The sequence below is a fragment of the Rhagoletis zephyria genome, unplaced genomic scaffold (assembly GCF_001687245.7).
Source record: "Rhagoletis zephyria isolate East Lansing unplaced genomic scaffold, Rhagoletis_zephyria_1.1 Rzeph_scaffold_00007, whole genome shotgun sequence".
NCBI classification, from domain to species: Eukaryota; Metazoa; Arthropoda; class Insecta; order Diptera; family Tephritidae; genus Rhagoletis; species Rhagoletis zephyria.
Genome location: NW_016157091.1, coordinates 916311 through 930486, shown reverse-complemented (window position 1 = coordinate 930486; position 14176 = coordinate 916311). Strand labels below are relative to the sequence as shown.

At 41.2% G+C, this 14176-nt stretch overlaps 1 protein-coding gene across 1 annotated transcript in view; it reads left to right on the top strand.

The window, feature by feature from the left end:
- Chi (LIM domain-binding protein 2 Chi) overlaps window positions 1-9540 on the top strand; it is a 20652-nt gene extending 11112 nt beyond the window's left edge. The window contains exon 2 of the mRNA XM_017609065.1: window positions 7676-9540. Coding sequence (XP_017464554.1) covers window positions 7715-9454 — 1740 coding nt within the window. The 5' untranslated portion in view covers window positions 7676-7714 and the 3' untranslated portion in view covers window positions 9455-9540. The remainder of the gene's footprint in view (window positions 1-7675) is intronic.
- The last annotated feature ends 4636 nt before the right edge of the window (window positions 9541-14176 follow it).

The following is a 14176-nucleotide window of genomic DNA, read 5'->3' as shown; positions in this document are numbered from 1 at the left end:
GGGTGTCACAGAAGTGAACACCCCAACAGACCACTGCTGGAGGAGGAGCCTCCGCCCAGGCACGTCAGGGGGCACCTATTCATGTACAAGGACGCAGTCCAGACCTACACAGACCAACCACTGGACCCAATGACGTACAGACGAGCGATTAACGACATTCATAGGGAGTCTGTCTCCACCTACCTCGACTCCCGGCCTAGGAATGTCGTTATCGGAGCCCAATCACCACCTGTGGAAGAGACGGAGCTTCAACTACCTAGAAAGACCCGCGTTACCCTGGCTCAGTTACGGTCTGGATATTGTAGCCACCTAAACAGCTACATGTCCAGACTCGACCCAAACATCCCAAATGAGTGCCCGGCATGTGGAGACTCCCCCCACGACACCAACCACCTCTTCACATGCCAGCTCAATCCGACTCAACTAACACCCCTCTCCCTCTGGTCCGACCCCATCGAAACAGCTCGTTTCCTGGGCCTACCGTTAGTTGAGCTTGACGATAATGATTAAAAGTTGACCCGAAACAGGCGGGGCTTAGTAGTGCCGCTACAACAACAACAACTATGGGTAGATGGTCTGATGGTAGTGTTAGCATAGGTTGGTGTCCCTCGGGTCGAGGTCTTCTTCGATAAGCCGATACTGCACTGTGTGGTGTAAGATGAACGCTAGTCCGCCACCATTATCTCGCTCGCGATCTTTACGGAGCACATTGTAGGCGGCGCAACCCAATAGAGTTGAGTTGCTGTGCAACTTCGTTTCTTGGACCGCAGCTATCAATATGCCGTGCCGACCCATAAAAACTATCTCCTCAATCTTGCTCTGGAGTCCGTTGCAGTTGAGTTGTAGGAGTTTCTTATGCCTTGGGAGGCTGGTCGCGATACGGGGGGTGAGGGAGGAGTGAGGTCTACCTTGGGCCTGTTGCATCTGACGCGCTTGCTGTTGCTGCCTGTTGGTAGGTGGCTGCAATGGGGGCGCTGTTGTCTGCGTCAGTGGCGCTCTGCAGCATGGGGCGCTGTAGTTCGCAGTCCATTCGCGGGTGGTGCGTAGACCGGAGCATAGGCGGAAGTGACACCAGCCTAGGCATGAGTTGCGTTTGGGAGGTTTGCTGCTGCCCAGAGGAGCTTCTCGGAGCCGTGCAGGCTCTTCGGGTGTTGGGTGCGTTGCGCGAGCGGGTAGCCGTGGAGGCTGATTGTGCCGTTTGGCTTGACCAGCAGGGAGCCACATAGCTTGTGGTCCGCTGGAGCAACTCCTTGCAGCCGGATTGCTCCACATCCTTCTTCTCCGGGCGGGCGTAGAGCCCAACACCGGACCAGAAACGTATTTCTGCTGTGTTTGCCAGAATCGACTCCATCCAAACTCCACTTCGGTTAGGTGCAACGCAACGTAGAACCGGCTGTCTTGGGAATGTACAGTAGATATATCTGCATCCCCAGTTTCACGTTTACGTGACTTATGGTACCGAAGTTATAGCTGATTAAAAATTCCACGCCTTTGGGATGTGCCACGCCCGCTTTTACAGACTCATTTATATACAGGGAACGGATTTTATGGAAATTGCCTTTTTTTCTGCTAAAGAGATAGAGTATATTCGATTAAGAATGTCCACGATTTAGCTTTCCCTGATTCCCTATATACACATTCGAAGTTGCTTTTTTTTGCCTTTTTTAAGATATTTGCCTTTTTTTGCCTTTTCTACCCTTTAAAAAAGTTTTTAAGATTAAAAAATATACACATGCGGCTTATAGAAGCACAGGGAGCTCTTGCCAAATTGGTGTTGAAAAAATTCAAAGCCGTTTTCCCAGCTAACGTAGGCTTGAAGGCTATGAGGGGTGTGGATAAAATTGTAAAGGGCGAGGAAAACGCCCTTATTTCTGATAATATGAACGTTTCAAACGTTCCATATTTAAATTGGGCTCCACTTGTATCAACTTACGTCGAGCGCACATTTAGTACATTCAAGGCTTTTCTTCGCGAAAATCGAATGAAAATGCTGCCAGAAAACTTCAAAATGCATCTTGTGGTTCAATGTTACTACAACTATACAGATTAAAGTTTTATGAGTTAGAAACTCGAAAGGATAAAATAGTCAATGATTCAAAGTACAAATTTTTCATATAATGAAACTACTTCATAGTTTTTCTCTTTTTACTTGTAACATAAGCATTTCTAAAATAAATATATTTTTTGATTGTTCTTCGTATTTTCTGTCTTTTTTAGTGCCTTATTTTGCTTGTTTTTGCAATACCTTTTTTTTTTTGCCTTTTCCTGCCTATTCGCTATTTTGTTTTGCCTTTTTTTGCCTTTTTTGCAATACCTAGTGCCTTTTCCTGCCTTTTTCGCTATTTTATTTTGCCTTTTGCAGCCTATTTCGTTACTTTATTTTGCCTTTTTTATAAGTTTTTAGGTCCTAAAAATCCGTTCCCTGTTTATATATATACCTTACTAAAAGCACCTACCATAGATATATCTGCATACCAAATGTCAAGTTCATGTGACTTACGGTTCCGAAGTTACAGCTGACTAAATATTTTACGCCTACGGGAGGTGCCACACCCCTTTTCCAATTCCGCCCATTTTTTCTATGAGTATGGAATTAATTTCATTTGTCTCGACACCAAGTTCCAGTACTCTACCACAAATATTTTAAGAGATATACAACATGAAAATTTTAGTTAGTATGGGAGGTGCCACGCCCCCTTTTCCAGTACTGTCGATTTTTCTCTATGCCTATAACCCTCCCGGGATAAAAACAAATAAGTGTGCAAAGTTTCGTGCGATTCCGTGTTGCGGTTGAAAAGTTATAAGGTAATAAACAAACAGACATTCACATTTATATATACAGATTATCAAAATCACCCTCTACTAACTAAATTTTTACATATTTCGTCTGTTTTCCCTTAATTTGATAAAATACTTCTTCCTAATTACGACTTAGTTGCAGCTGCAGCCGAAACTAAATTTTAAGTTGGTACTTAGCCAGAAAAGTCGAAACTAAGGCGACTATGAATAGCTTTAGTTGTGACTTAGAATAGTTTCGACTTAGTTGAGTACTAAATATGACTATGAATATGTGCCAAAGAAACGTTTCTGGCGACATACAAGGCAATAGGCCGGCCGGTTTTAAATTACGCAGCACCAGTGTGGTCGCCGGGGACTAGTAGGACGCAGTGGATGAAGCTACAGACGACTTAGGACAGCCACTGGATGACTTCTGATGTCGCCAGAACACCACCTGCATGACGAGGCGAAAATGCTCCCAGTCAAGGAGCATAACATAATGCACTGAAAGCAGTTTCTGGTTGGGAGCCACAGACGTGGCCACCCAAACAGACAGCTGCTTGCAGAGGAGCCCTCGCCTAGGCACGTCAGGAGGCATCTCTACGAACTGACGGACGAAGTCCAGAGGTTAATTAAGCAACCTCTGGACCCGTCAGCATACCGACAGGCCCTGAACGGCATTCACAGGGAGTCAGTCTCGAGTTATGTAGACTCCAGACCTGTGAATGCCGTTCTAGGCACACAACCACCGGACATTGACGAGATTGGGCTTCATCTGCCTCGGGAGACAAGCACCACAATAGCCCAACTTCGCTCTGGCTACTACAGCAGGTTAAACTCATACCTGAGCAGATTAGACGCAGATTTGCCTAATGAGTGACCGGCATGCCGAGACATCCCACGACTTGAAACTTCTCTTCGTATGCCCGGAAAACCCGACAACCCTAACGCCTTTGTCCCTGTGGACCGACCCAATTGAGGCTGCACGCTTCTTAGGGCTGCCGTTAGTGGAACTTGACAACAACTGAGATATTAACCGATCTGGGCGGGGTTGTAGCCGCTAAAACAACAACAACAACAACAAAGTTCTAATAGGTCAGCAATTTTGGATAGGGGTGTGCCATTAATCACTTAATCAGTTTTTTAATTAATTATTGAAATCTGAATAACTTTGTTCATTTCTTTCGAGTTTGCTTTCAAACCAAATGAAATTTGTATATGTATGTTTGTATGTACAGATATGTATGTTCGTATGCACATTGAATATTTTTTTTATTAATAAAAAAAAAAGTCAAACAAGTACGTACTATGTAGTACATACTACGCAAATATGTACATATGTATGTAGCTCCTTAAAATGAAAAATACGTTTACATATATACGTACATATGAACATACATATATATAGTTTTCTATTTTTGTATACATACATACAGTCAGTCAATAAAGTTTAGGTACAGCTAGTTTTTTACGATATTTTTTAAATATTTTATTTTTCACTAACCAGAGTTCCCAAACTTGTGCAAAATTGAATAAAATTCCGCAAAATTTCATTCAAATATTGCACTTTTTATTTACGTTCTCTAGAAAAAAGTTGAGTATGCGATTTTTTAGCCCATCCAATTTTAGTATAAGTGCTGGGTGGCGCCGAATGAGCTATGTGGTTTGAATTCTTTATAACTTTTTTAATTATTTTTTCATTTTTTTTTCAGAAATTTGTGAAGAAGACTTGGGGAATTAATTATGAATCATTACACGATCGAACAATGAGCACAAATAATTGAATTTTATTTTTTAAACCAACGGTCTATTGTGTTGACACATCGTGCATATCGTCGTCATTTTAATGTGCGCATTGCACCCACTGCGTCAGCAATAAACCATTTGATTGGAAATTTTTGTCAACATGGGTCTGTAAGAACCTTTCCTGGTGCCGGAAGAACACCTATCGTGCACACTGCTCAAAATATTGAACGTGTATGGGAGAGCGTGCAGCGTAGTCCATCAACATCAACAAGGAGGCGTTCGACACAACTTGGACTATCACGGCGGTCGCTGCAGAGAGTTTTGATGACATTAGACTTGTTCCCATATAAAGTTCAGTGCAAGAGTTGAAGACGACAGACTACCAGCAACGGCTTGAATATGCCATTCGTTTCCGTGAAAAAGCGGAGGAAAATCCAGACTATTCACAATTTGATAATGAGCGATGAAGCCCATTTCCTATTACATGGGTATGCCAACAAGCAAAACTGCAGGATTTGTGCTACGGAAAATCCAAGAGCAGTGCATCAGCGAGAATTACACCCACTTTAGTGTACTGTTTGGTGCGGTGTATCTTCCGAAACGATAATTGGCCCATATTTTTTTGAAAATGAAAGTGGTGTCTCAATCTCTGTCAACGCTGCTGCATATCGGACGATGTTGGAAAATTTTATTAGGCCAGCTATGGAAAACCATCCAAACTTGTGGTTTCAACAAGATGAAGCCACAGCATATACTGCACGTGCCTCGATGGCTTTGTTAAGGGACATATTCGGCGAACGCATTATTTCGCGCACAAGCGATTTTAACTGGCCTCCATGTTCACCAGATTTAACAGCTCCTGACAGTTTTCTTTGGGGATATTTGAAAGAAAGAGTACGTTAACAAACCAAGAACCATTCTCCAACTCCAAACCAACATTCGAAATGAAATCATGGCCATTACACCCGAAATTCTGCGAAAAGTTATGGAAAGTATGCTAAAAAGAGCACGTATGTGCGAAGCAGAAAATGGACATCACTTACAGGATATCATTTTTCAAAGCTAATTGCAAAAAATTCCCCAATAATATACTGTATTGAAAAAATATATATATAATAATCGCATAAATAAAAAAGTTATAAACCATTTAAACCATAATGCTCATTCGGCGCCACCCTGTACAAGTATGAGGAACCAAGGACTTTTTTGTTGCAGGTGTCGCACATTTTTTCCATATAAAAAACTATCGAAAATTATTTTATATGGAGAAAAGGGCGACACCCTCAACAAAAAAATTGCTAAAAATCAATTGTAAGTCCTAGCTACCTCAAACTTGCACTTTGTTATACTAAAATTAAATGGGCTAAAAAACTGCGTGCTCAACTTTTTTCTAAAGTGTAAATAAAAATTGCAATATTTGGGGGCTTTGTTATAGAATTAACCTCATTTTTATAAAAAATTTGCGAAAATAAAATATTTAAAAAATAGTTGCCGGTATTGTAAAAAATTCGTTGTACCTAAACTTTATTGACTGACTGTTTGATTAATTGATTAATCGCTCATCCCTAATTTTTGATTCTCTATCATAAGTGTGACATGATATCTCCGTTGCCAAACCGGGACACTTTGGTTAATCTAACACAACAACACCAACCCCCTGCCCCCTTTCCTTTAGACAAAAATTACTTACGTACGAAAGTATGTAGTAAAATATTATTTTGACAAGACAAAAACAAAAACATAAAAAGCTGAGAGAATTTTTCACAATGCATGCACCATTTTTTTATTTTAATTTTTTATAAAACTACAGTTTATACTATGTCAAAAAATATATAAATACAATTTCTTAATTTCTTCCATACAAACTATGTTCTACAATTCTTTTTGTATGGAAGAGACTGTCAGCAAAACAAAATTGCTAAAACTCAACGCGATTTTCTAGCATCTTTAGACTTGCACTTTATTAATTGGCTACAAAGCTACATTTTCAACATTTGTCTAAAAGATCAGATGAAAAATTCTCTGAGCTAATAGTTTGGTAAGGCGCTGTACTTACAAGTACACTTGGTTTTATGAAAAAAAAATGTAAGTACAAGATAACATTAAAAGATCATTAATATTTTTCGTTGATTTGAATTTGTTTCAAAACTTCGGACTTTTCCTTAATATAATTGTAAAAGTACGTACACGTAATTTTTAACGTATGAACTTTTGTATATTGAGCGAGAGAAAAAATCTATCTAGATTAGATTTGTGACTAGGTTTGGCCTAGGTGTTTTAAACAAGGTGTGATGAACAACTCAGTGAGGCTCTCTTTTAAAGTACTACTTATAACGTCAAAAAATATAAATAAGTGACAACTCTTCTGTGAAAGCAGGAAGGAATTTATACTTTCTCTTTGGCATTTTCTAGGGGTAATTAAAATACCATAAACACACATTTTTATATTCTTTAAACTTTGTCGCGAAAATTTATATTGGAAGTAAACCACCGAACGAACAACAAACGAGCAAAAAGAGCTAATTAGCATTAGGAAGGGCACTTTGCATTTAAAGGTACTGTGGGTATATCGATCATCAAATATTGCTTGTGCAAAGTTCAACTATTGGGAGATGTAACATTGATAGTGATTTTTGAACGTTTATTCAAATGTCTGCAAATAACATGTGAACACTTAAACGAAACCCGGTAGAAAAAGTAGTTTACACTTTGGTTACCAGTAATCAGAGCAACACCCTAGTGGAGTTTGAACAAAATGCTGCTATAAATTGTTTCTCCTGATACACTTGACGAATTTTGCCCCAATAATAAAGTTTCAATTTAAAAAAATGTCCATGGAAAAGCGTGCATGAACGTGTATGATTAAAAAAACGTGAGTGCGTGATCATTGACCTGGCCAAAATTACTCACGCGTCCATCTGTAGTCACGTCACATCCGAAATATTAAACACGAGGTCTTTTCGTAATGCCACTTTTCAAATAGACGTTAACTTAAGTGGGTGTGCACTCATTACTGAGAATGGGGGCATTGAAGTCGTGTACCAAACATTTGCTAGTATTAAGTATATACTTTCGTTACTCATTAATGGCTTATGTTTACAAATTAAGAAGTCATCGGGAGTTTTATAAAACGTTTTCTTTTGTTTTTTAGATTTCAAATGCCTTCTGTGAAAACAAGAAAACGCTAGGAATGAATCGTCGAGGAAATAATACCGTACCTACAATGACATCCCAAGCAGCAATGGACGAAAGTAGTTGGAAAAACCTGGGCGTTGCCGAGAATTCAACGCTTCTAAATAACTCAAACAATTCTACGTTGAATTCTGATGGATCCAATCAAAGTGGGTTCCCTCAGAATAACATTGCTTACAACACAACTAACAGTCAATATCCACAAGGAGGTCAGTCTTCTCCTGCTGGCAATCAATCAATCATTTTCCAAAATACAAATCCTCCCGGATCTAATACTCCTCAGTACACGTCTTCGCCTGCCCCATCTGGCTCTTCGACACCTGGACCTGTTGTACAACAAAGTATAACTGGATCTTATAATCAATCTTCGAACTCAGCATCGTTTAATGGCCCAGTCGGAGGTCCGTTTGGTTCACCCTCTTCAGGTCTAGGGCAATTTAACAGACCATCAAGTTCAGGAGCATCATTCAATTCTTCTCAGGGAAACCACTTTACATCACAAGCAGTTTTCGGTGTAAGCGGACAATTCAGCGCATTACCAACGGCTTCCCCATTTAATCATACATCCAGTCATCCAATGATGGCAGGAGCTCAGCAAATAGAACGTATGGAGCACGGATTTAGAAGACATAATTCTTATTTCAGTCATACCGAGCATCGTGTTTTTGAATTGAATAAGCGGCTCCAACAACGCACAGATGATAGTGATAACTGCTGGTGGGACTCGTTTACAACCGAGTTTTTTGAGGATGATGCAAGATTAACCATATTATTTTGTTTAGAGGACGGTCCGAAAAGATATACAATAGGGAGAACTTTGATACCACGGTTTTTTCGCAGTATTTACGAAGGAGGAGTGTCCGATTTATATTTTCAACTTAAACATGCAAAAGAATCATTTCATAATACAACAATAACTTTAGACTGTGATCAATGCACAGTAATAACGCAACATGGTAAGCCGTTTTTTACCAAAGTGTGTGCCGATGCAAGACTTATATTAGAGTTTGTTTATGATGATTATATGCGTATAAGATCTTGGCACATGACAATTAAAGGTCATAGAGAACTTATTCCAAGATCGGTAATAGGCACTTCGATACCACCAGATCCGATGTTATTGGATCAAATAACAAAAAACATTACAAGAGCGGGCATCACCAATTCCACATTGAATTATTTACGACTATGCGTTATACTTGAGCCGATGCAAGAACTGATGTCTCGGCATAAAGCTTACGCCCTTAGTCCCCGTGATTGCTTGAAAACTACATTGTTTCAAAAATGGCAACGGATGGTTGCTCCACCAGGAAAAAAGGACCCACAAAGACCAGCTAATAAAAGGCGTAAACGAAAGGGATCTAACTCAGGTGGAGCTTCGAACGCGGGAACGCCTCCGGTAACTAATCAAAAGCGGTCTCCTTCCGGACCCAATTTCTCCTTGTCCTCGCAAGACGTAATGGTAGTAGGTGAACCAACTTTAATGGGTGGTGAGTTTGGTGAGGAAGACGAAAGATTAATTACGAGATTGGAAAATACTCAATATGATGGAACTAATGCAGTTGAGCATGAAAATCATTCTGGTTTTGGTCACGCAGACTCTCCAATATCGGGATCTAATCCATGGAATATTGACCGAACAGGAAATATACCATCTAGTCCTGGAAATGCTTCAGTACAACAAAATAATACTAATATTTCTGAAATTGATAAAAAGAGTCCAATAGTTTCGCAGTAGATGTTAGTAACCATCTAAATTTACGTAAATGTATTCAACGTATCTCATAAATATGGAAATAAATTTGATATAATTGAAAGTAACTATATTATGCAGCAAATTGCTTTACTGTTAAAAAATGTATACATTGTTAATATTAATCCTGTTATGTACTTATGTATGTACGCATAGTATTAACATAAACAGTTTAATATAAGTATACAGTATCGGTCATATCTATAACACGCTACTTCCAAGTGATATTGTGTGCCCCTTATGTTCATTTACTTATTTTTAAGAATTTTCAATTAAAATTTAGTTCATTCTCAGACAAACCCCATATATACTCAAGTTCAACAATTTGTAGAAAACTACAAAAAAGTGTAACAAATTTTCACCTAAATTTGAAACCTTTTTCCCGGAAGTGTTAGAATTTTTTTGAGTACACAGTTTTTTAGCCCCTGCAATTTTAGTCTGATTATGTGCAAATTTCAAGTCGCTACGAATTACCGTTCATTTTTTAGAATTTTTTTTTGACGCATTGGCTTCCATATAATGAATAAACTCAATTTATTTGTATATGGAAGAAAACCGCAACACCTTTGGCAAAAAAAATTCTAAAAAATCAACGGTAACTTTTAGCCACTTGAAACTTGCACATTATCAGACTAAAATTGATTGGGCTATAAAACTGTGTATTCAGAAAAATTCAAACACTGCCGAGAAAGAAGTTTAAAATTTAGGTGAAAATTTGTTGCACTTTTTTGTAGTTTTCTACTTTGTAGTAGTCTGTACTTTGTTGACAATTGCGGTTGTGTGCGCGGAGAAGGAGAGCAGACTTTCGAAAGTTACTCTGAGTATATTTGGGTTATTCACCGTCGGAATTGGTGTATCATCGGTAGCCTGAACTCCTTCGTCCAGACGGTAGCAAGGTGGCATAGGATTTCGTAGGGGAGACGGCTAGGCACTTTGCAGTGAAGAAGCGAGAAAGCTCGGAGAGATACCCGTTTACTTTCGAGCACAAGTCATCAATTTTATTCCCAGACATCAGAAATCATCAGCGTAAGAGAAAATCTAGACTCCCTGTGGTGGTTCAGGGAGCTTGGATATTCAATAGTTAAACAGTAATGGGGAAAGGACACCGCCCTGTAGAAAACGCTGTTTTATTTTTCTAGGTGTGCTCGAATTGTCTCTAAACATTACTGACGAGTGTCTATCACTCTTCGCTCTCCACCGTTTGAGTCTCTGTGGGAGAGAGGAGGCCTCTATGTCTTCTAGAAGCGTGGAGTGGCTGACGGTATTAAACGCCTTTGACAGGCCCAACGCTAATAGAAGGGTTCTCTCACAGGGACAGTTGTGGTTTAGGCCACGTGTTATCTGCGTGTTCATGGCGTTAAGAGCTGTTGTAAGACACTCTTTGTTGGCTGGTTTCCCCGGTTTGAGCAGTGGGATCACTCTCCCCATCTTCCAGATGTCTGGAATGACTAGAGTGGCCTTGGCTAAATAGTCTACTCCCACGGGACCCAAGTTTTCAGATGCTTTTCCCACTTTTTCCACTTATGTACGTTCACAAGCTGCCGAATCTCCGTGTTGAGATCCCTGATACCGGGATTTCCGGGATCGGTCTGACGAAGGTTGTCACGCTCATCGGCTAGAACAACCGCCTCAGCATGAAAGTTTGGACGTTGGTCCGTTATACATCCTGCTGGTACGAAGCGAGCTGTAGCAGAAGGGACAACCCTGCGGAACATACGTTCACCAAGGTGAACGTCGTTTGGTTGGGGAGGGCAGAGAAGGTGATTTCAGTAAACAGTTTCCGCGAAGCCNATATCGCATCACTATCATATCCCGTATGCTGTTATCGATGAATGATTCGTTGCAATTTTCTTTCGAGTACTGAAAAATACACTCCTTAGCTGATCCCCGGAGTTCTGCCACCCAGTCCGCATAACACTGGTTTGGTTTCGGCGAGCACGTGCTGTTTCTCGACAAAATGTGTAGATAGTTTGCAAATAGCTCACTGTAAGACTTCCCTTCTATTACGTTGTCGCATAATTTCTGCAGAAGCTCAAAAGTCTCCGTGCCTATGCACGACAGAAAACTTGCCCGTTTGAGAGTTTCGTTTACAACTCCATTCGCCACGAAGTGCTGCTCCATTTGCTGGATGTAGGTAGGCCATTTTTCGATACTTTTATTAAACTGCCTGAACACAGGCGTATTGCTCGTATGTGTGTCAAGTACACGTTGAAGCGATTGTACATTTTGCTCAAGCACTTTCGCCAGTAATGCTTGGTTTGCCTCTTGAAATTGACTCAGAACTGACGCAAGGGTTTTTTCGTCCATGTTCTCGTCGCCAAATGTTAATTTACGGAACAGTTTATTCAATAAATGCAATTCAAGTTACAGCAGATTCCTTAAGATAAATTTGTCTAATGGAACGACTTGTAAACCCGCGTGGTAGCTATTTGCAGCAAAAGCAATGGAATGACTTGAAAGTCAAAAAGGTTACCCAAGTGCTGCCACGTTGATTTACAATGGAAGTTCCTAAATAGGGTTGCCAGAAGGTTTTACACTTCTTACATTCCAGATGTCTGGAATGACTAGAGTGGCCTTGGCTAAATAGTCTACTCCCACGGGACCCAAGTTTTCAGATGCTTTTCCCACTTTTTCCACTTATGTACGTTCACAAGCTGCCGAATCTCCGTGTTGAGATCCCTGATACCGGGATTTCCGGGATCGGTCTGACGAAGGTTGTCACGCTCATCGGCTAGAACAACCGCCTCAGCATGAAAGTTTGGATGTTGGTCCGTTNTACTGAAAAATACACTCCTTAGCTGATCCCCGGAGTTCTGCCACCCAGTCCGCATAACACTGGTTTGGTTTCGGCGAGCACGTGCTGTTTCTCGACAAAATGTGTAGATAGTTTGCAAATAGCTCACTGTAAGACTTCCCTTCTATTACGTTGTCGCATAATTTCTGCAGAAGCTCAAAAGTCTCCGTGCCTATGCACGACAGAAAACTTGCCCGTTTGAGAGTTTCGTTTACAACTCCATTCGCCACGAAGTGCTGCTCCATTTGCTGGATGTAGGTAGGCCATTTTTCGATACTTTTATTAAACTGCCTGAACACAGGCGTATTGCTCGTATGTGTGTCAAGTACACGTTGAAGCGATTGTACATTTTGCTCAAGCACTTTCGCCAGTAATGCTTGGTTTGCCTCTTGAAATTGACTCAGAACTGACGCAAGGGTTTTTTCGTCCATGTTCTCGTCGCCAAATGTTAATTTACGGAACAGTTTATTCAATAAATGCAATTCAAGTTACAGCAGATTCCTTAAGATAAATTTGTCTAATGGAACGACTTGTAAACCCGCGTGGTAGCTATTTGCAGCAAAAGCAATGGAATGACTTGAAAGTCAAAAAGGTTACCCAAGTGCTGCCACGTTGATTTACAATGGAAGTTCCTAAATAGGGTTGCCAGAAGGTTTTACACTTCTTACATTCCAGATGTCTGGAATGACTAGAGTGGCCTTGGCTAAATAGTCTACTCCCACGGGACCCAAGTTTTCAGATGCTTTTCCCACTTATGTACGTTCACAAGCTGCCGAATCTCCGTGTTGAGATCCCTGATACCGGGATTTCCGGGATCGGCCTGACGAAGGTTCTCACGCTCATCGGCTAGAACAACCGCCTCAGCATGAAAGTTTGGATGTTGGTCCGTTATACATCCTGCTGGTACGAAGCGAGCTGTAGCAGAAGGGACAACCCTGCGGAACATACGTTCACCAAGGTGAACGTCGTTTGTTTGGGGAGGGCAGAGAAGGTGCTTTCAGTAAACAGTTTCCGCGAAGCCTTTCAGCTTTGGTAATGTTGATATGGGTCCGGTGTTCTGCGGGAGAAAAGTCGCCAAGTTTATGATCGAGGTGACTATTGGCAGATGGTCTGATGCCAAGGTCAGCATAGGTCGCTATTATATGCTGTTTATCAGACCAGCGCAAACTATTGTTATGTCTGGCGAGCTGCAGATGCTGCCCATAATCCTGTTGGGTGCGCCGTCGTTCATTGTGCATAATGACGAATCGTCTATCTGGTCAGCCATGTCTGTTCCCCTACGATCATTTGACAGGCTTCAATGCCAAAGATCATGGTGCGCATTAAAATCGCCAACTACCATACGGCTTTCACCTCTGAGGAACGCACCTATTTCAGGGTGATATCCTGCGGGCNGTTGGGGAGGGCAGAGAAGGTGATTTCAGTAAACAGTTTCCGCGAAGCCTTTCAGCTTTGGTAATGTTGATATGGGTCCGGTGTTCTGCGGAAGAAAAGTCGGCAAGTTTACGATCGAGGTGACTATTGGCAGATGGTCTGATGCCAAGGTCAGCATAGGTCGCTATTATATGCTGTTTATCAGACCAGCGCAAACTATTGTTATGTCTGGCGAGCTGCAGATGCTGCCCATAATCCTGTTGGGTGCGCCGTCGTTCATTGTGCATAATGACGAATCGTCTATCTGGTCAGCCATGTCTGTTCCCCTACGATCATTTGACAGGCTTCAATGCCAAAGATCATGGTGCGCATTTAAATCGCCAACTACCATACGGCTTTCACCTCTGAGGAACGCACCTATTTCAGGGTGATATTCTGCGGGCACAGGGGGTGACAGGGGGTATATAAAATAATTCGAGCTCGACATCGCCTGACCGGATAGCAGCGCCCTGACATTCTAGGAAGGTATCCCTGCGGTC